This window comes from Oryctolagus cuniculus, chromosome 1 (genome assembly GCF_051225735.1).
Source record: "Oryctolagus cuniculus isolate XC-2025 breed Fujian yellow rabbit chromosome 1, ASM5122573v1, whole genome shotgun sequence".
Taxonomy (NCBI): Eukaryota; Metazoa; Chordata; class Mammalia; order Lagomorpha; family Leporidae; genus Oryctolagus; species Oryctolagus cuniculus.
Genome location: NC_142867.1, coordinates 199,418,774 through 199,432,666, shown reverse-complemented (window position 1 = coordinate 199,432,666; position 13,893 = coordinate 199,418,774). Strand labels below are relative to the sequence as shown.

Here is a 13,893-nt window from a genome sequence, read left to right as displayed (position 1 = left end):
AAGTGAACTTTTTCTTTCTTTTTTTTTTTTTTAAGATTTATTAATTAATTTACTTGAGAGGCAGAGTAACAGACGGAAAGAGAGACATAGGGTGGTCACCTGCCAGCCAGGAAGAAGTCACCCTCCAGAAACCACAGTGCTGGAATCTTCATCTCAGATTTCTAGCTTCCAGAGCTTGGAGAAAATAAGTTTTTGTTTAAGCTGCTATATTAAGACTAATACAGAAGAGATCTTAAAATACCATTTTGTGTTCCATATAAGACAAAATAAATCTCTGAACTATTTAGTGGAGACATTTTATTGCTATTGCTATCAAATATAATTAAGAATGAGGAAATAATGGTTGGGTTTTTTTTTTTTCTTTTTAATTTTTTGGTTGTTTCACAGTGATAGCCTGAGTACTGCTCTAGTTTTTCCATTTTATGGTGAACTCTGTCCTGCATTCAGAAGAATTTGTGAAATAAATGTATAATTAAAAGAATAAGAAACACATGCCCAACTCCTAGGTTAAAACAGAACACATTGATCCCTCAAGAGCCCCCCGGGGGGCAGACATTTGGCTTAATGGTTGACTCCCACATCCATGTGAAAGTACTTGGGTCTCAGCCCTGCTCCTGATTTCAGTTTTCAGTTGGTGAAGGCCTTGGAAGGCAGCAGGTGACGCCTCAAGTGGCTGAGGTCCCTGCCAATCATGTGAGAGACCTGGATGGGGTTTCTATCTCCTGGCTATGGCCTCGCCCAGTCCTGACTGTTGTGGGTATCTGGGGAGTGCACCAGCACTCCATGTCTTTCTGCTTTCTGAATTAATTTTTTTTTATTAAAGACATTTATTTATTTGAAAGGCAGAGTCACAGAGAAGCAGAGGCAGAGAGAAAAAGGTCTTCCATCCACTGATTCACTCCCCATATGGCTGCAACGGCTGGAGCTGCACCGATCTGAAGCCAGTAGCCAGAGGTTCTTCCGGGTCTCTCACATGGGTGCAGTGGCCCAAGGACTTGGGCCATATTCTGCTGCTTTCCTGGGCCATAGCAGAGAGCTGGATCGGAAGTGGAGCAAGTGGAAGTGGGCAGTGGAAGCTGGCCCAAGTACTTGGACTCCTTCCACCCATGTCAGAGGCCAGGGTAGAGTTCCTGGGTCCTGAATTTAACCTGGCCCAGCCTTGGTTGTTGTAGCCCTTTGGGGAGTGAATCAGCAAATGAAAGATTGATCCCCCCTCACATCTTTGTTGTGATTTTCAAATCAGTAAATACATATTTAAAAAATAAAATTGTTGGAGAACTCTTGAGAAGGTGCAGGTTGTTTGCATCATCTCAAGTCCACTCCCACATATTTGGTAATTACAAAAGGAAGGATAATAGTTTTGTAGTGGTGGGTCCTGGCAGAGATTGCTTTAACCCCAAGATTAGTTTTTTAAAAAATTGGGGCTGGCGCTGTGGCATAGTGGGCTAATAAGCCTCCACTTGCAGCGCTGGCATCCCATATGGGCGCCAGTACATATCCTGGCTGCTTCTCCTCCTCTTCTTTTTTTTAATTAATTTATTTATTCGAAAGTCAGAGTTACACACAGAGAAAAGGAGAGGTGGTGGTGGGGTCTCTCCCATCTGATGGTTTACTCCCCAACTGGCCACAACGCCTGGAGCTGCACCAATCCGAAGCCAGTAGCCAGGAGCTTCTTCCGGGTCTCCCACACGGGTGCAGTGGCCCAAGGACTTGGGCCATATTCTGCTGCTTTCCCAGGCCATAGCAGAGAGCTGGATGGAAGTGGAGCAGCTGGGACTTGAACCGTCGTCCATATGGGATGTTGGCACTGCAGGCGGTGGCTTTACCCACTACGCCACAGCGCCGGCCCTTGCTCCTCTTCTGATCCAGCTCTCTGCTATGGCCTAGAAAAACAGTGGAAGATGGCTCAAGTGCTTGGGCCCCTCCATCCACATGGGAGACCTGGAAGAAGCTTCTGGCTCCTGACTTCAGATTGGCCCAGCTCCAGCCCTTGCGGCCATTTGGAGAATTAACCAGCAGATGGAAGACCTCTCTCTCTCTCTCTCTCTCTCTCTCCCTCTCTCTCTGTAACTCTGCCTCTCAAAGAAACAAATATTTTTTTAAAAAATTAATTAATTTGTTTAAAAGGCAGAATAGCAGAGATATTTTCCATCCTTTCACTCTCCAAATGCCTACATCAGCTGGGGCTGAAGCTAGGAGCCAGGAACACCTTTTGGGTTTCCTACATGGATAACTGGAACTGGAGTACTTGGGCCGTCAACCACTGCCTTCCCAGGTGTATTAACAGGAAGCTGAATTGGGAGCAGAGGAGCCAGGATTCTTAACTGGCACTCTGATTTGAGATGCAGACATCCCAAGCCCTGGCCCATCCCAAATGATCAAAGTTAATATCATAGTGATGTCTGTCCATATTGTGTACCGCTTCATATGTCGTGCTAAAAATGACCCATCACCTCTCTGATATCCTTGCCAATAATGTATGACTTCAGACAGATTATGAGAAAACAGATAAACTCAGGATGAAGGGTATTCTGCAGAGTGAATGACTAATGTCTTCAGAGTTGTCAAGATCATGAAAGTCAAGTAAAGGCTCAAACTTTGTCATAAATATGTAATAGAGTACTGCCTTGGGTTCTAAAACAGTGAAGTGACAGTGGTAGAATAACTGGTAAAGTCTAAAGACATTTCATAGTTTAATAGTATTATATCAAAAGTTATTTATTTGGGGGGATTTATTTATTTATTAGTCATAGAGGAAGAGACAGAGAGAAAGATCTTCCATCACTCTCCAGATGGCTGCCATGACCTGGTCTGGGCCAGGCCAAAGAAAGCCAAGAGCCAGGAGCTTCATCTGTGTCTCTTAGGTGGGTGACAGGGACCTAAGGATTTGGGACATCTTCACTGCTTTTCACAGGGCATTAGCAAGGAGCTGGATCAGAAGTGGAGCAGCTAAGACACGAATTGGCACCCATATGGGGTGCAGCTGGCAAATATACCTGCTATACACTACTATGCCAGCCCCTCAAAATGTTTTTCTTAATTTTGATAATTGTTCTGTTATGGAAAATAATAAGTGGAAGAAGCTGGAACTATGCTGGAATTATTTCACAGTAAAAAGTTTTCAAGGTGATGAATGAAATACAATATGCAGATTTTGAAGCAGAAGTGCGAAAAGAATTATACTAAAAATAAAGAGGGAGAAAGACTTAATGGAGCAAGAACTTGAGGGATGGTATCAGGAAAACTACTTTGTGCCTCTTATTTTCTTGAGAGTGGAGTTTGGAGTGGAAAGAAACAGTTGTAGAGGTGCAGAATTAAGATTGAAAAAGAGGTGACCTGTCTCAGAAGTTGCTAAGATGGCGTTCACAGCTGTGCCTACAAGGATGTTTGGCCTTCTTTGTCCAATGGGGAGTGCATTCTAATGAGGTCTCCTGCTTTTTCAAATTGCTTTTGTGCTGAATCATTGTTAAAAGCAGTGGAGGTGAATTGTGGAAGTGTAGAGAAGTAGAAAATGACAGTTAAACGACAGTAACAAAATTTTTGTTAAATTATATAGAGACTAGTGCAGAATAAAAATGGTTTGCTTCAGTAAGCACCTTTTGGCTAAGAATTCTGTTTGTTCACTCCCTAAATGCTGCAACTGCTGAGGCTGGGCTAGGCTGAAGCCAGGAGCCAGAAACTCAATCCACGTCTCCCATAAGGGTGGCAGGGATCCAACTACTTGCATCCCCTGATGCTTCCAGGATCTGTATCAGCAGAAGTTGGAATCAGGAATGAAGCCTGGACTTGAACCCCGGGCACTCTGGTATGGGAAGCAGGCATCATCAGCAACATCTTAACAGACATCCAGCCCCATAATATGCATTTTCTGTGAAGTTTTAGAAAACTGCTTATTTTTATTTATTTTTTAAAAGATTAATTTATTTATTTGAAAGGCAGAGTTAGAAAAAGAGAGATGAGAGAGAGCGAGATCTTCCATCTGCTGGTTCACTCCCGAAATGGCTACAGCGACCCTATAGGGCTGGGCCAGGCCAAAGTCAGGAGCCAGGAGCTATTATTGGGTCTCTCATGTAGGTACAGGGGCCCAGGCACTTGGGCCTGCCTTCCCTGCTTTGCCAGGCACATTAGGAGGGAGCTGGATCAGAAGTGGAGCAGATGAGACTTGAACCAGTACCCATACGGGATGCCAGAGCTGCAGGCCATGGCTTAACCCACTGCACTGTAGCACCAGCCCCTATTTTTATTTATTTTGAAAAGGTGAAGTGTCAAGGAGAGAGAGAGGGATTGATCTTCCATCTTTTGGTTCACTCCCAAAATGCCTGCCACAAGCCAGGGCTGGAGCAGGACAAAGCCAGGAATGTCAACATTTACTGCAATTGGTGTTATATTTGTAGCTAGCAAATTATGTTTGTTGGTTGTTTCATTTGTTTTCTATTCTAATTAAATATATGTATATGAGAGGCAGAGACAGATAAAGAACTCTCATCTACTGGCTTACTCCCCAAATACCCACAATGGCCAGAGCTGGGTTGAGGCTGAAAACCCCTCAGTTCAGGTCTCCCATGTCAGTGATAGGAACCCAATTACTTGAGCCATCACTGTTCCAGGGTCTGGATTAGCAGGAAGCTAGAGTCGGGCATTGATGCCAGATACTCCAAAATGGGGCACAGGCCTTTTACCCATACCCGTATGGGATGCTGGGCCAAATATCTGCCCATATTTTTGGTTTTTATTTATTTTAAAATGTTTATTTTCATCCTATTGAAAGAATACATGCAAGAGATCTTCCTTCTGCTAATTAACTCCCCAAATGCCCCCAATAGCTAGGAGCCAAGATCTCCATTCAGGACTTGCATGTGGGTGGCAGGGCCCCAAGCACTTGAGCCAGCATCTGCTACCTTTCAGGATGAATTAGAAGGAAGCTGTATTGGGCCGGCACCTGCATGGGAGACCAGGAGGGAGCACCTGGCTCCTGGCTTCGGATCGGTGCAGCAAGCTGGCTGTAGCGGCCACTTGGGGTTGAACCAATGGAAAAAGGAAGACCTCTCCCTCTCTCTCTCTCTCTCTCTCACTCACTCACTCTCTCACTCTCTCACTCTCTCACTCTCACTCTCTCTCACTGTCTAACTCTACTTGTCAAAAAAAAAAAAAAAAAAGAAGCTGTATCAGAAGCTGAGAAACTGGGGAATTGATCTGTCACTCTTTGATAAGGGGATGCAGGCATCCTAAGTACGGCCTAATGCACTGCCCTGTGCACACAGTGCCTGCCTTGTTTAATTTAAGTGGGCATATAAGAATTGTGTCTTCTGTTTGCTTTAGCCAAATATATAAACACCAAGTGCCTGTTATGTATATGAAGAATACTGACAAGATTTATGTATAAAGTTTACTATGTTCATAAAGGTTGAGGAGAAAAAGAATAGATCAAATGATATGAAATTGCTGAGACTTGACTTCTTTTTTAACTTGCAAACAGGATGATTTCATATTAAAAAAGCAGACTGTGGTTAGCTGTTCATTTTTTAAGTACTTTCAAAGCTAAATACCAATTTTTTTCTGTTATTTTGTATGTATTGATATCATGCTTAAATTTTTTAACATTGACTTATTTATTTATTTATTTGAAAGAGTTTGAGAGAGAACGATATCTTCCATCTGCTAGTTCATTCCCCCAAAGGCCGTGACAGCCAGAGAGGGGGTAAGCCAGGCTGAAGCTAGGAGCTTCTTCTGGGTCTTTAACATGGGTGCAGATGTCCAAAGATCTGGGCCATCTTTGGCTGCTTTCCCAGGTGCATTAACAGGGAGTTGGATTGAGAGGGGAGTAATAGGACTGGAATCGGCACCCGTATGGGATGCTGGCAGCAGCCTTAGCTGCTACACCACAGTACAGGTCCCACCTTTTTTTAGAGCTGATGGGAAACCATGGTAGTTACTGAGCAGTTAGACTTACCTTACCCTACATTATTGATGGATAGCAAAGAAAATAATACACAATCCTGGTGGAGCACAGTGATAAATATTGTAGTAACAACCTGCTTTTTGACATTTGCTGTATTACAGTCCTCCTGTCAGGCGCCAGAGAGGAAGAAGAGATCGCCTATCTCGACATAATTCCATTAGTCAAGATGAAAACTATCACCATCTCCCTTATGCACAGCAGCAAGCAATAGAGGAACCTCGAGCCTTCCACCCTCCGAATGTATCTCCCCGTCTGTTACATCCTGCCGCTCATCCACCCCAACAGAATGCAGTAATGGTTGATATACATGATCAGGTACAGTAACAGAATATCCTGGAAATACAGAAGGTAAAAGAGGTTGAGATAACTTACTGAAGTTGGTTCTTTACTGTGTATTTCTTTTCATTTGACCTAAAATGCAGCTATTTTAGTTAAGTTCCCCTTATTCCTTATAAGAATCGAAACAAATTACACACAGCTTCAGAGAAGACTGTTGAAGTGAAAATAATTAGGATCAGGGTTAGGAAAACAAATGGTTTTATGTCATAGTTGTTTAGAAATTAGTGATTTAAGATTAATATGGCACCGGCACACCAGGTTCTAGTCCCGGTTGGGGCGCCGAATTCTGTCCCGGTTGCCCCTCTTCCAGGCCAGCTCTTTGCTGTGGCCAGGGAGTGCAGTGGAGGATGGTCCAAGTGCTTGGGCCCTGCACCCGCATAGGAGACCAGGAGAAGCACCTGGCTCCTGCCATCAGATCAGTGCCGTGCGCCTGCCACGGCGGCCATTGGAGGGTGAACCAACGGCAAAGGAAGACCTTTCTCTCTGTCTCTCTCCCTCTCTCACTGTCCACTCTGCCTGTCAAAAAAATAAATAAATAAATAAATAAATATCAGACAGCTGGTGGTTTGAGTACATTAGCCTATCTCTGTTTCCTTTCCTGTTTACTCTGGGATAGTTCAGTAAGCAAGACAGTTGGGTGCATGTTTGCTTACAGGTTTCTACACTTCCAAGGAAATAATGGAAATCTCCAGAACTAGGTGACTAGCTGAACAGAGAAGTTGCCTGTCATCAGAGCCTGCAGTGAAGACAAAAATTTGTGATTTTCTGTGGAGTTTGAGGTCAAGAGAGATGCATATCTAAATATGTCCCCATAATGTGGCTAGATGTTCAGGATTTAATTAAAAAAATAAAACTTGCACATTTATAGACACGAGAAATTAAAAAGGAAAGCTAACCAGATGTTTTAAAAAATTTTATTTGAAATTTTTAAAAGATTTATTTATTTGAGAGGTAGAGTTACAGACAATGAAAGGGAGAGACAGAAAGAAAGGTCTTCCATCTGTCTGCTGGTCCACTCCCCAGATGGCCACGATGGACAGAGCTGAGCTGATCTGAAGCCAGGAGCCAAGAGCTTCTTCTGGGTCTCCATGTGGGTTCAGGAGCTCAAGTGCATGGGCCACCTTCCACTGCTTACCCAGGCCATTCAGAGAGCTTGATTGGAAGAACAGCCGGGACTAGAACCAGTACCCATATGGGATGCCTGCACGGCAGGCGGAAGATTAACGTGCTGCACCAAAGCACCAGCCCCTGAATTTTTTTTTAAGATTTATTTATTTGAAAGGCAGAGTCATAGAGAAAGGGAAATTCAGAGAGAGAACTTCTATCCTCTGGTTCACTCTCAAGAGCTAAGCTGGTCTGAAGCCAGGAAGAACCAGAAACCAGGAACATCTTCCAGGTCTCCCATGTGGGTGCAGGAACCCAGGGACTTGGGCCATACTCCACTGCTTTTCCAGGCACATTTAGCAGTGAGCTGGATCAGCAGTGGAACAGCTGGAGCTTGAACTGGTGCCCATATGGGATGCCAGTGCTGCAGGCAGTGGCTTTACCCTCCATGCCACAGCACTGGCCCCTTGAACGGCAGAGTGACAGAGATAAAGAGATCTTCCATCTTCCTTTCTCAGGCAGAGTGCACAGAGAGAAATGTCTTCCTTTGCCGTTGGTTCACCCCACAATGGCCGCTGTGGCTGGTGCGCTGTGCTGATCCAAAGCCAGGAGCCAGGTGCTTCTCCTGGTCTCCCATGTGGGTGCAGGGCCCAAGCAATTGGGCCATCCTCCACCGCACTCCCAGGCCACAGCAGAGAGCTGGACTGGAAGAGGAGCAACTGGGACAGAATCCGGCGCCCCTGCCAGGACTAGAACCTGGTGTGCTGGTGCCACAGGCGGAGGATTAGCCTGTTGAGCTGCAGCGCCAGCCAGAAATTTCTTCAATTGTAAAAAGGGCTAAAATAAGCATCTCCGTGATGAGCAATGTTGAAAATTAAGGATTCATTTTATCTCATAAGTAGTAAAAGCTCAAATATTAACTTAACTGTTATAATGATAATTCCATATAAAACTCTTAGAGGGGGATTAAAAGAAAACTGAAGTTCTGCAAATGATCTAAATAAAATACAAATAATAATGAAGTACAGAGATTAACCATTGAAAAAGTACTACATTTGGGTGACCTCACAACTATTTTTAATTATTTATTTGAAAGAGTTACGGGGAAGGAGAGAGAGAGAGAGAGAGAGAGAATGAATGAATCTTCATCTGCTGATTCATTCCAGAGAGAGATTTCCATCTTTTGATTCATTCCCCAAATGGCCATGATGGTTGGGATTGGACCAGGCTGAAGCTAGGATCCAGGAGCTCCATCTGGGTCTCCCACATGTATGCAGAATCCAAGAACTTAGACCATTTTCTGCTGCTTTCCCCGGAACATTGGCAGGGAGCTGGATGAGAAGCAGAGCAGACAAGGCCAGTGCTGCAATATGAAATCTGGCATACCACAACGCCAGCCAGCCCTACTGGTTTGTTTTTTTCTCTAATAATGTAAGGAACAGTGATTTTAATAATACACAAGTGATTCCAGGCTTTTATAAAAAGGCAAGTTCTGTATTTTTTTATGTTAGTATATATATATTTTTTTTTATTTTTTTTATTTTTTTATTTTATTTTATTTTTTTTGACAGGCAGAGTGGACAGTGAGAGAGAGAGACAGAGAGAAAGGTCTTCCTTTTTCCTTTTTTCCGTTGGTTCACCCCCCAATGGCGTACCGCGCTGATTCGAAGCCAGGAGCCAGGTGCTTCTCCTGGTCTCCCATGGGGTGCAGGGCCCAAACACTTGGGCCATCCTCCACTGCACTCCCTGGCCACAGCAGAGAGCTGGCCTGGAAGAGGGGCAACCGGGACAGAATCCGGTGCCCCGACCGGGACTAGAACCCCGTGTGCTGGTGCTGCAAGGTAGAGGATTAGCCTAGTGAGCCACGGCGCTGGCTATGTTAGTGTAATTTAATAACAAAGCAAATGAAGGTAATAATCTCCATAAAAACTTTAGGAAAAATCTTGCACACATAGAATTTCTAAATGTAGGCATTTGACCTAGCAGTTAAGATAGTGCTTGGGATACTCAGTCCTGATTCTGCCCCCGATTGCAGTTTCCTGCTGGTATGCTCCCTGAGAGGCAGTGGTAATGGCTTATATTTGAGTCCCTGCCATATGGGAGCCCTGGATTGAGTTTCTGGCTCCTGGCTTCAGCCGCCCCCAGACTTGGCTATTTTGGGCATTTAGGGAATGAACCACTAGATGAGAGATGTGTTTCTCTCTGTCTTTCAAATTATTGATCAGAATTTCTAAGTAAATATTTAGAAAACACAATTTAGGCCGGTGCGTGGCTCAATAGGCTAATCCTCCGCCTGTGGTGCCGGCACACTGGGTTCTAGTCCCGGTCGGGATGCCGGATTCTGTCCTGGTTGCCCCTCTTCCAGTCCAGGTCTCTGCTGTGGCCCGGGAGTACAGTGGAGGATGGCCCAAGTGCTTGGGCCCTGCACCCACATGGGAGACTAGAAGCACCTGGCTCCTGGCTTTGGATCAGCACGGTGCACCGGCCATTGTGGAGTGAACCAACAGAAAGGAAGACCTTTCTCTCTGTCTGTCTCTCTCTCACTGTCTAACTCTGCCTGTCAAAAAAAAAAAAAAAAAAAAAGAAAGAAAGAAAGAAAGAAAGAAAACGCATTTTAGCAGTGTGTGAATAGAACAATACCCTATGTTCAAATACTGTGTATTCCAAGAGTTTACTGTATAAACTTTCATATTGCATCAAGAAATAGTAGAAAAATCATATGACATTTAAATCAGTACTTGGTGAAAAGGCAGGTAAGAAAGAAATTATTTAAAACTAACAGCAGATACCTTAATCAATTATATCAAAATCAGCAACTAGAAAGATGCTGCTCTGTCCATTTTTATTTAATATTGTTTTAGAAGTTTTACTAAGTACAATAAAATAATGTAGTGGAATTAAAATATTGAAAGAAATAATTGTATATTTCACCTTTACATGAGTAAGAAAAACAAAGTGGAGGGAAGTATATACCAAGTTTCATTTTATACAGCATTATAATTAAATATGTATAACAGAAAAATACATGGAAATATATACCAGGCTTGGGGTGGCTGCTCAGGTGAATGATAGGATGGTAGCAGTCAGAGAAGGAGCCAAAGAAAGAAAAGCAAAAGGCTGAACTTCAGAAAAGGTGAGGGCTCGTTTATGTGATGTGGGATATCGGGTCTCCATATTGGGAAATGAATAGACTACAGTAAATAACCATACCATACAGTTCAAGCAGAAAACCTGAACAGACCAACAGCCATGGCAGAAATTGATCTGGCCTTTAAAGAACTAGTAATTCCTATTTAAACTATTCTAATTCCACATCATAGAAAGGTAGGAAATTTCCTAGTATATTTGATAAAGCTAACATTACCGTAGTAATAAAACATAAAATCTAATAACAACTAGTTTCCCTCTTGAATACACTTGTGATTTTTAAATAATCATCTGGCCTGGGGCCGGCGCTGTGGCGTAGCAGGTGAAGCCGCCAACTGCAGTGCTGCATCCCATTTGGCACCAATTCGAGTCCCGGCTTCTGCACTTCCGATCCAGCTCTCTGCTGTGGCCTGAGAAGGCAGAAGATTGCCCAAGTCCTTGGGCCCCTGCACCCACGTGGGAGATCCAGAGGAAGCTCCCGGTGCCTAGCTTTGAATCGGCGCAGCTCTGGCCATTGCAGCCAACTGGGGAGTGAACTAGCAGATGGAAGACCTGTCTCTGCCTCTCCTTCTCTCTCTGTGTAACTCTGACTTTCAAGTAAATAAATAAATCTTTAAAAATAAAAAAAAATAGGGCCAGCGCCGTGACTCAATAGGCTAATCCTCCGCCTTGCGGCGCTGGCACACCAGGTTCTAGTCCTGGTCAGGGCGCCGGATTCTGTCCCAGTTGCCCCTCTTCCAGGCCAGCTCTCTGCTGTGGCCCAGGAGTGCAGTGGAGGATGGCCCAAGTGCTTGGGCCCTGCACCCCATGGGAGACCAGGATAAGCACCTGGCTCCTGCCTTCGGATCAGCGCGGTGCACCGGCCACAGCGCGCCAGCCATGGCGGCCATTGGAGGGTGAACCAACGGCAAAAGGAAGACCTTTCTCTCTGTCTCTCTCTCTCACTGTCCGCTCTGCCTGTCAAAAAAATAAAATAAAAAATAAAAAAATAAAAACACCACACTTACTACTTAAAAAAAAAAATCTGGCCATGGGTGTAGCACAGCAGGTTAAGCTGCTGCCTGCAATGCTGGCATCCAATAGGAATCTGGGTTAGTTTCAACTGCTTCACTTCTAGTCCAGCTCCCTGCAGATGTGCCTAGGGAAAGCAGCTGAAGATGGCCCAAATACTTGGGCTCCTGCCACTCACATGGGAGACCCAAGTGGGATTCCAGGCGGCTGACTGGCTCAGCTATGGCCACTGTTGCCATTTAGGGAGTGAACTAGCAGGTGGAATGTATGTCCCTTCTAGACAGATCTACTAGATCTAAGGTAGATAAATACAAATTGATATCTCAGTATCAACAGTGATTTGACGTATAAATAGAAAAAAATAACCTATTGACAATATAACAAGATCTACAACCTTATAAAGGAACTTTGAGGAATAAATTTGGTAAGAATAATATATTTTCATAAAGAAAACTGCTTTTTTTGACAGGCAGTTAGAGAGAGAGAGAGACAGAGAGAAAAGTCTTCTTCCATTGGTTCATCCCCCAAATGGCTGCCACGGCCAGTGCGCTGTGCCGGTCCAAAGCCAGGAGCATCCTCCTGGTCTCCCATGCGGGTGCAGGGCCCAAGCACTTAGGCCATCCTCCACTGCCTTCCTGGGCCACAGCAGAGAGCTGGACTGGAAGCAGGAGCAAGCGGGACTAGAACCCCAGGTACTGGTGCCACAGGTGGAGGATTAGCCAAGTGAGCCATGGTGCCGGCCAAGGCAACTGATTTCTTGAAGGACAGGATTGTAATCTTGAACATAGTGGCATAATGTTCCTGGATTAAAATGCTTAATGTAAAATTAAGTTCATTGTGAAATAACAAAATTTAATAGAATTATAATGTATTTTTGGATAAAATTATTTGACTTATATACAAGAATAAATGTTAAAATGCCACCCTCCCCCAAGAAAAAAGAAAAGTAACTATGATGTATGAGAATAATAATTGTTCTAGTAAGGTACTGTCATCAGAACAACATGAAATTGGTAAGAAATAAGCCCAGGAATATGTGGTTACTTACCGAAGGTAAAATAGAGATGGTGCTTCAGTTTAGAGGAAACGGGGTGGTTTAATAAATGGAATAGGGTCTGTTATCCATGTGCAAGAAAAATTCAAGTCTTGTTTCACACTGTAAACAGATTCACTGGAATTTGAATTTATATGTAAAAAGTAAAATTTTTATAAAAGTTAGGAGCACATTTGTATAACCTCATCAATACAAGCTCTAATGCTACACTTTGACGGCATTTTAAAATGTAGGATTATGAAAGACAAAAATATATCATTAAATAAAAGGTTTAAAAAGGGCTGGTATTGTGGCATAGCAAGTAAAGCCACCACCTGCCATGCAGGCATCCCATATAGGTGCCCATTCATATCCTGTCTTTTTCCACTTCGATCCTCCTAATATTGGTCTGGGAAAACTGCAGAGGATGGCCCAAGTGTTTGGGCTGCTGTACCCATGTGGGAGATATGGAGGGTGTTTCTGGCTCCTGGCTTTGGCTTGGCCCAGCCCTAGCTATTGTGGCCATTTGGGGAGTGAAGCAGTGGATGGAAAGTCTCTCTCGATATATCTCTCTCTGTAACTCTGACTTTCAAATAAGCAGATGTTCATAAAAAATAAAAAGGTTTAAGAAGATAAAACATGGACTGGGAAAATATTTTTTTTAAAAGATTTGTTTATTTGAAAGGCAGAGAGAGGGAGGTGTCTTCCATCTACCAGTTCACTCCCCAAATTGGACCTGGGCTGCTGATCTGGAACCAGGCGACCTCCGGGTCTCCCATGCAGGTGCAGGGGCCCATGAACTTGGGCCATCTTCCACTGCTCTGCCAGGCCATAATGGAGTGTTGGATTAGAAGTGGAGCAGCAAGGACTCGAACTGGTGTCAACATGGGATGCTGGCAGTGCAGGCGGCAGCTTTACCCACTACGCCACAGTGCTGGCTCCAAGGGAAAATAACTTTGTTACACATGACAAGCAAAAGATTCATCTCTAAATTTGAAGGTACAGCTGGTTATGACTTCCTAGAAAAAAAGATCAGTGAGCAAAAGATTATTTACAGAAAAAGCATCTAAATGGTTAATAAACGTGTTGAAAATAATTGACCTTGGAGCCAGCACTGTGGCACAGTGGGTTAAACTGTTGCCTGCGGCACCAGAATCCCATATGAGCACTGGTTTGAGTCCCAGCTGCTCCACTTCTGATCCAGCTCCCTGCTAATGTGCCTGGGAAAGCAGCGGAGGATGACTTGAGTGGTTGGGCCCTGTACCCTCTTGGAAATTCTGGATGAAGCTCCTGGCTCCTG

General features: G+C 44.0%; 1 protein-coding gene and 1 non-coding gene across 24 annotated transcripts in view; one reads left to right on the top strand and one right to left on the bottom strand.

Annotated features, from left to right (window-relative positions):
• RNF38 (ring finger protein 38) overlaps nucleotides 1-13,893 on the top strand; it is a 139,926-nt gene that overhangs the window by 106,353 nt on the left and 19,680 nt on the right. For 20 of the 21 annotated variants that reach the window (XM_070054354.2, XM_051856452.3, XM_089300847.1 and 17 more), the window contains one exon: nucleotides 6,061-6,274. In XM_070054354.2, coding sequence (XP_069910455.1) covers nucleotides 6,061-6,274 — 214 coding nt within the window. Of the gene's footprint in view, nucleotides 1-3,653; nucleotides 3,806-6,060; nucleotides 6,275-13,893 lie in introns of those variants that run through there. The other variant, XM_051856443.3, reaches the window with a different exon arrangement.
• LOC103348031 (uncharacterized) overlaps nucleotides 15-13,893 on the bottom strand; it is a 104,896-nt gene continuing 91,017 nt past the window's right edge. The window contains exons 4-5 of one of the 3 annotated variants that reach the window (XR_016211102.1): nucleotides 12,609-12,731; nucleotides 15-174 (exon numbers count right to left, since the gene is read on the bottom strand). This is a non-coding gene — a transcript (uncharacterized LOC103348031). Of the gene's footprint in view, nucleotides 175-12,606; nucleotides 12,732-13,893 lie in introns of those variants that run through there. The other 2 variants (XR_016211103.1, XR_016211104.1) reach the window with 2 other exon arrangements.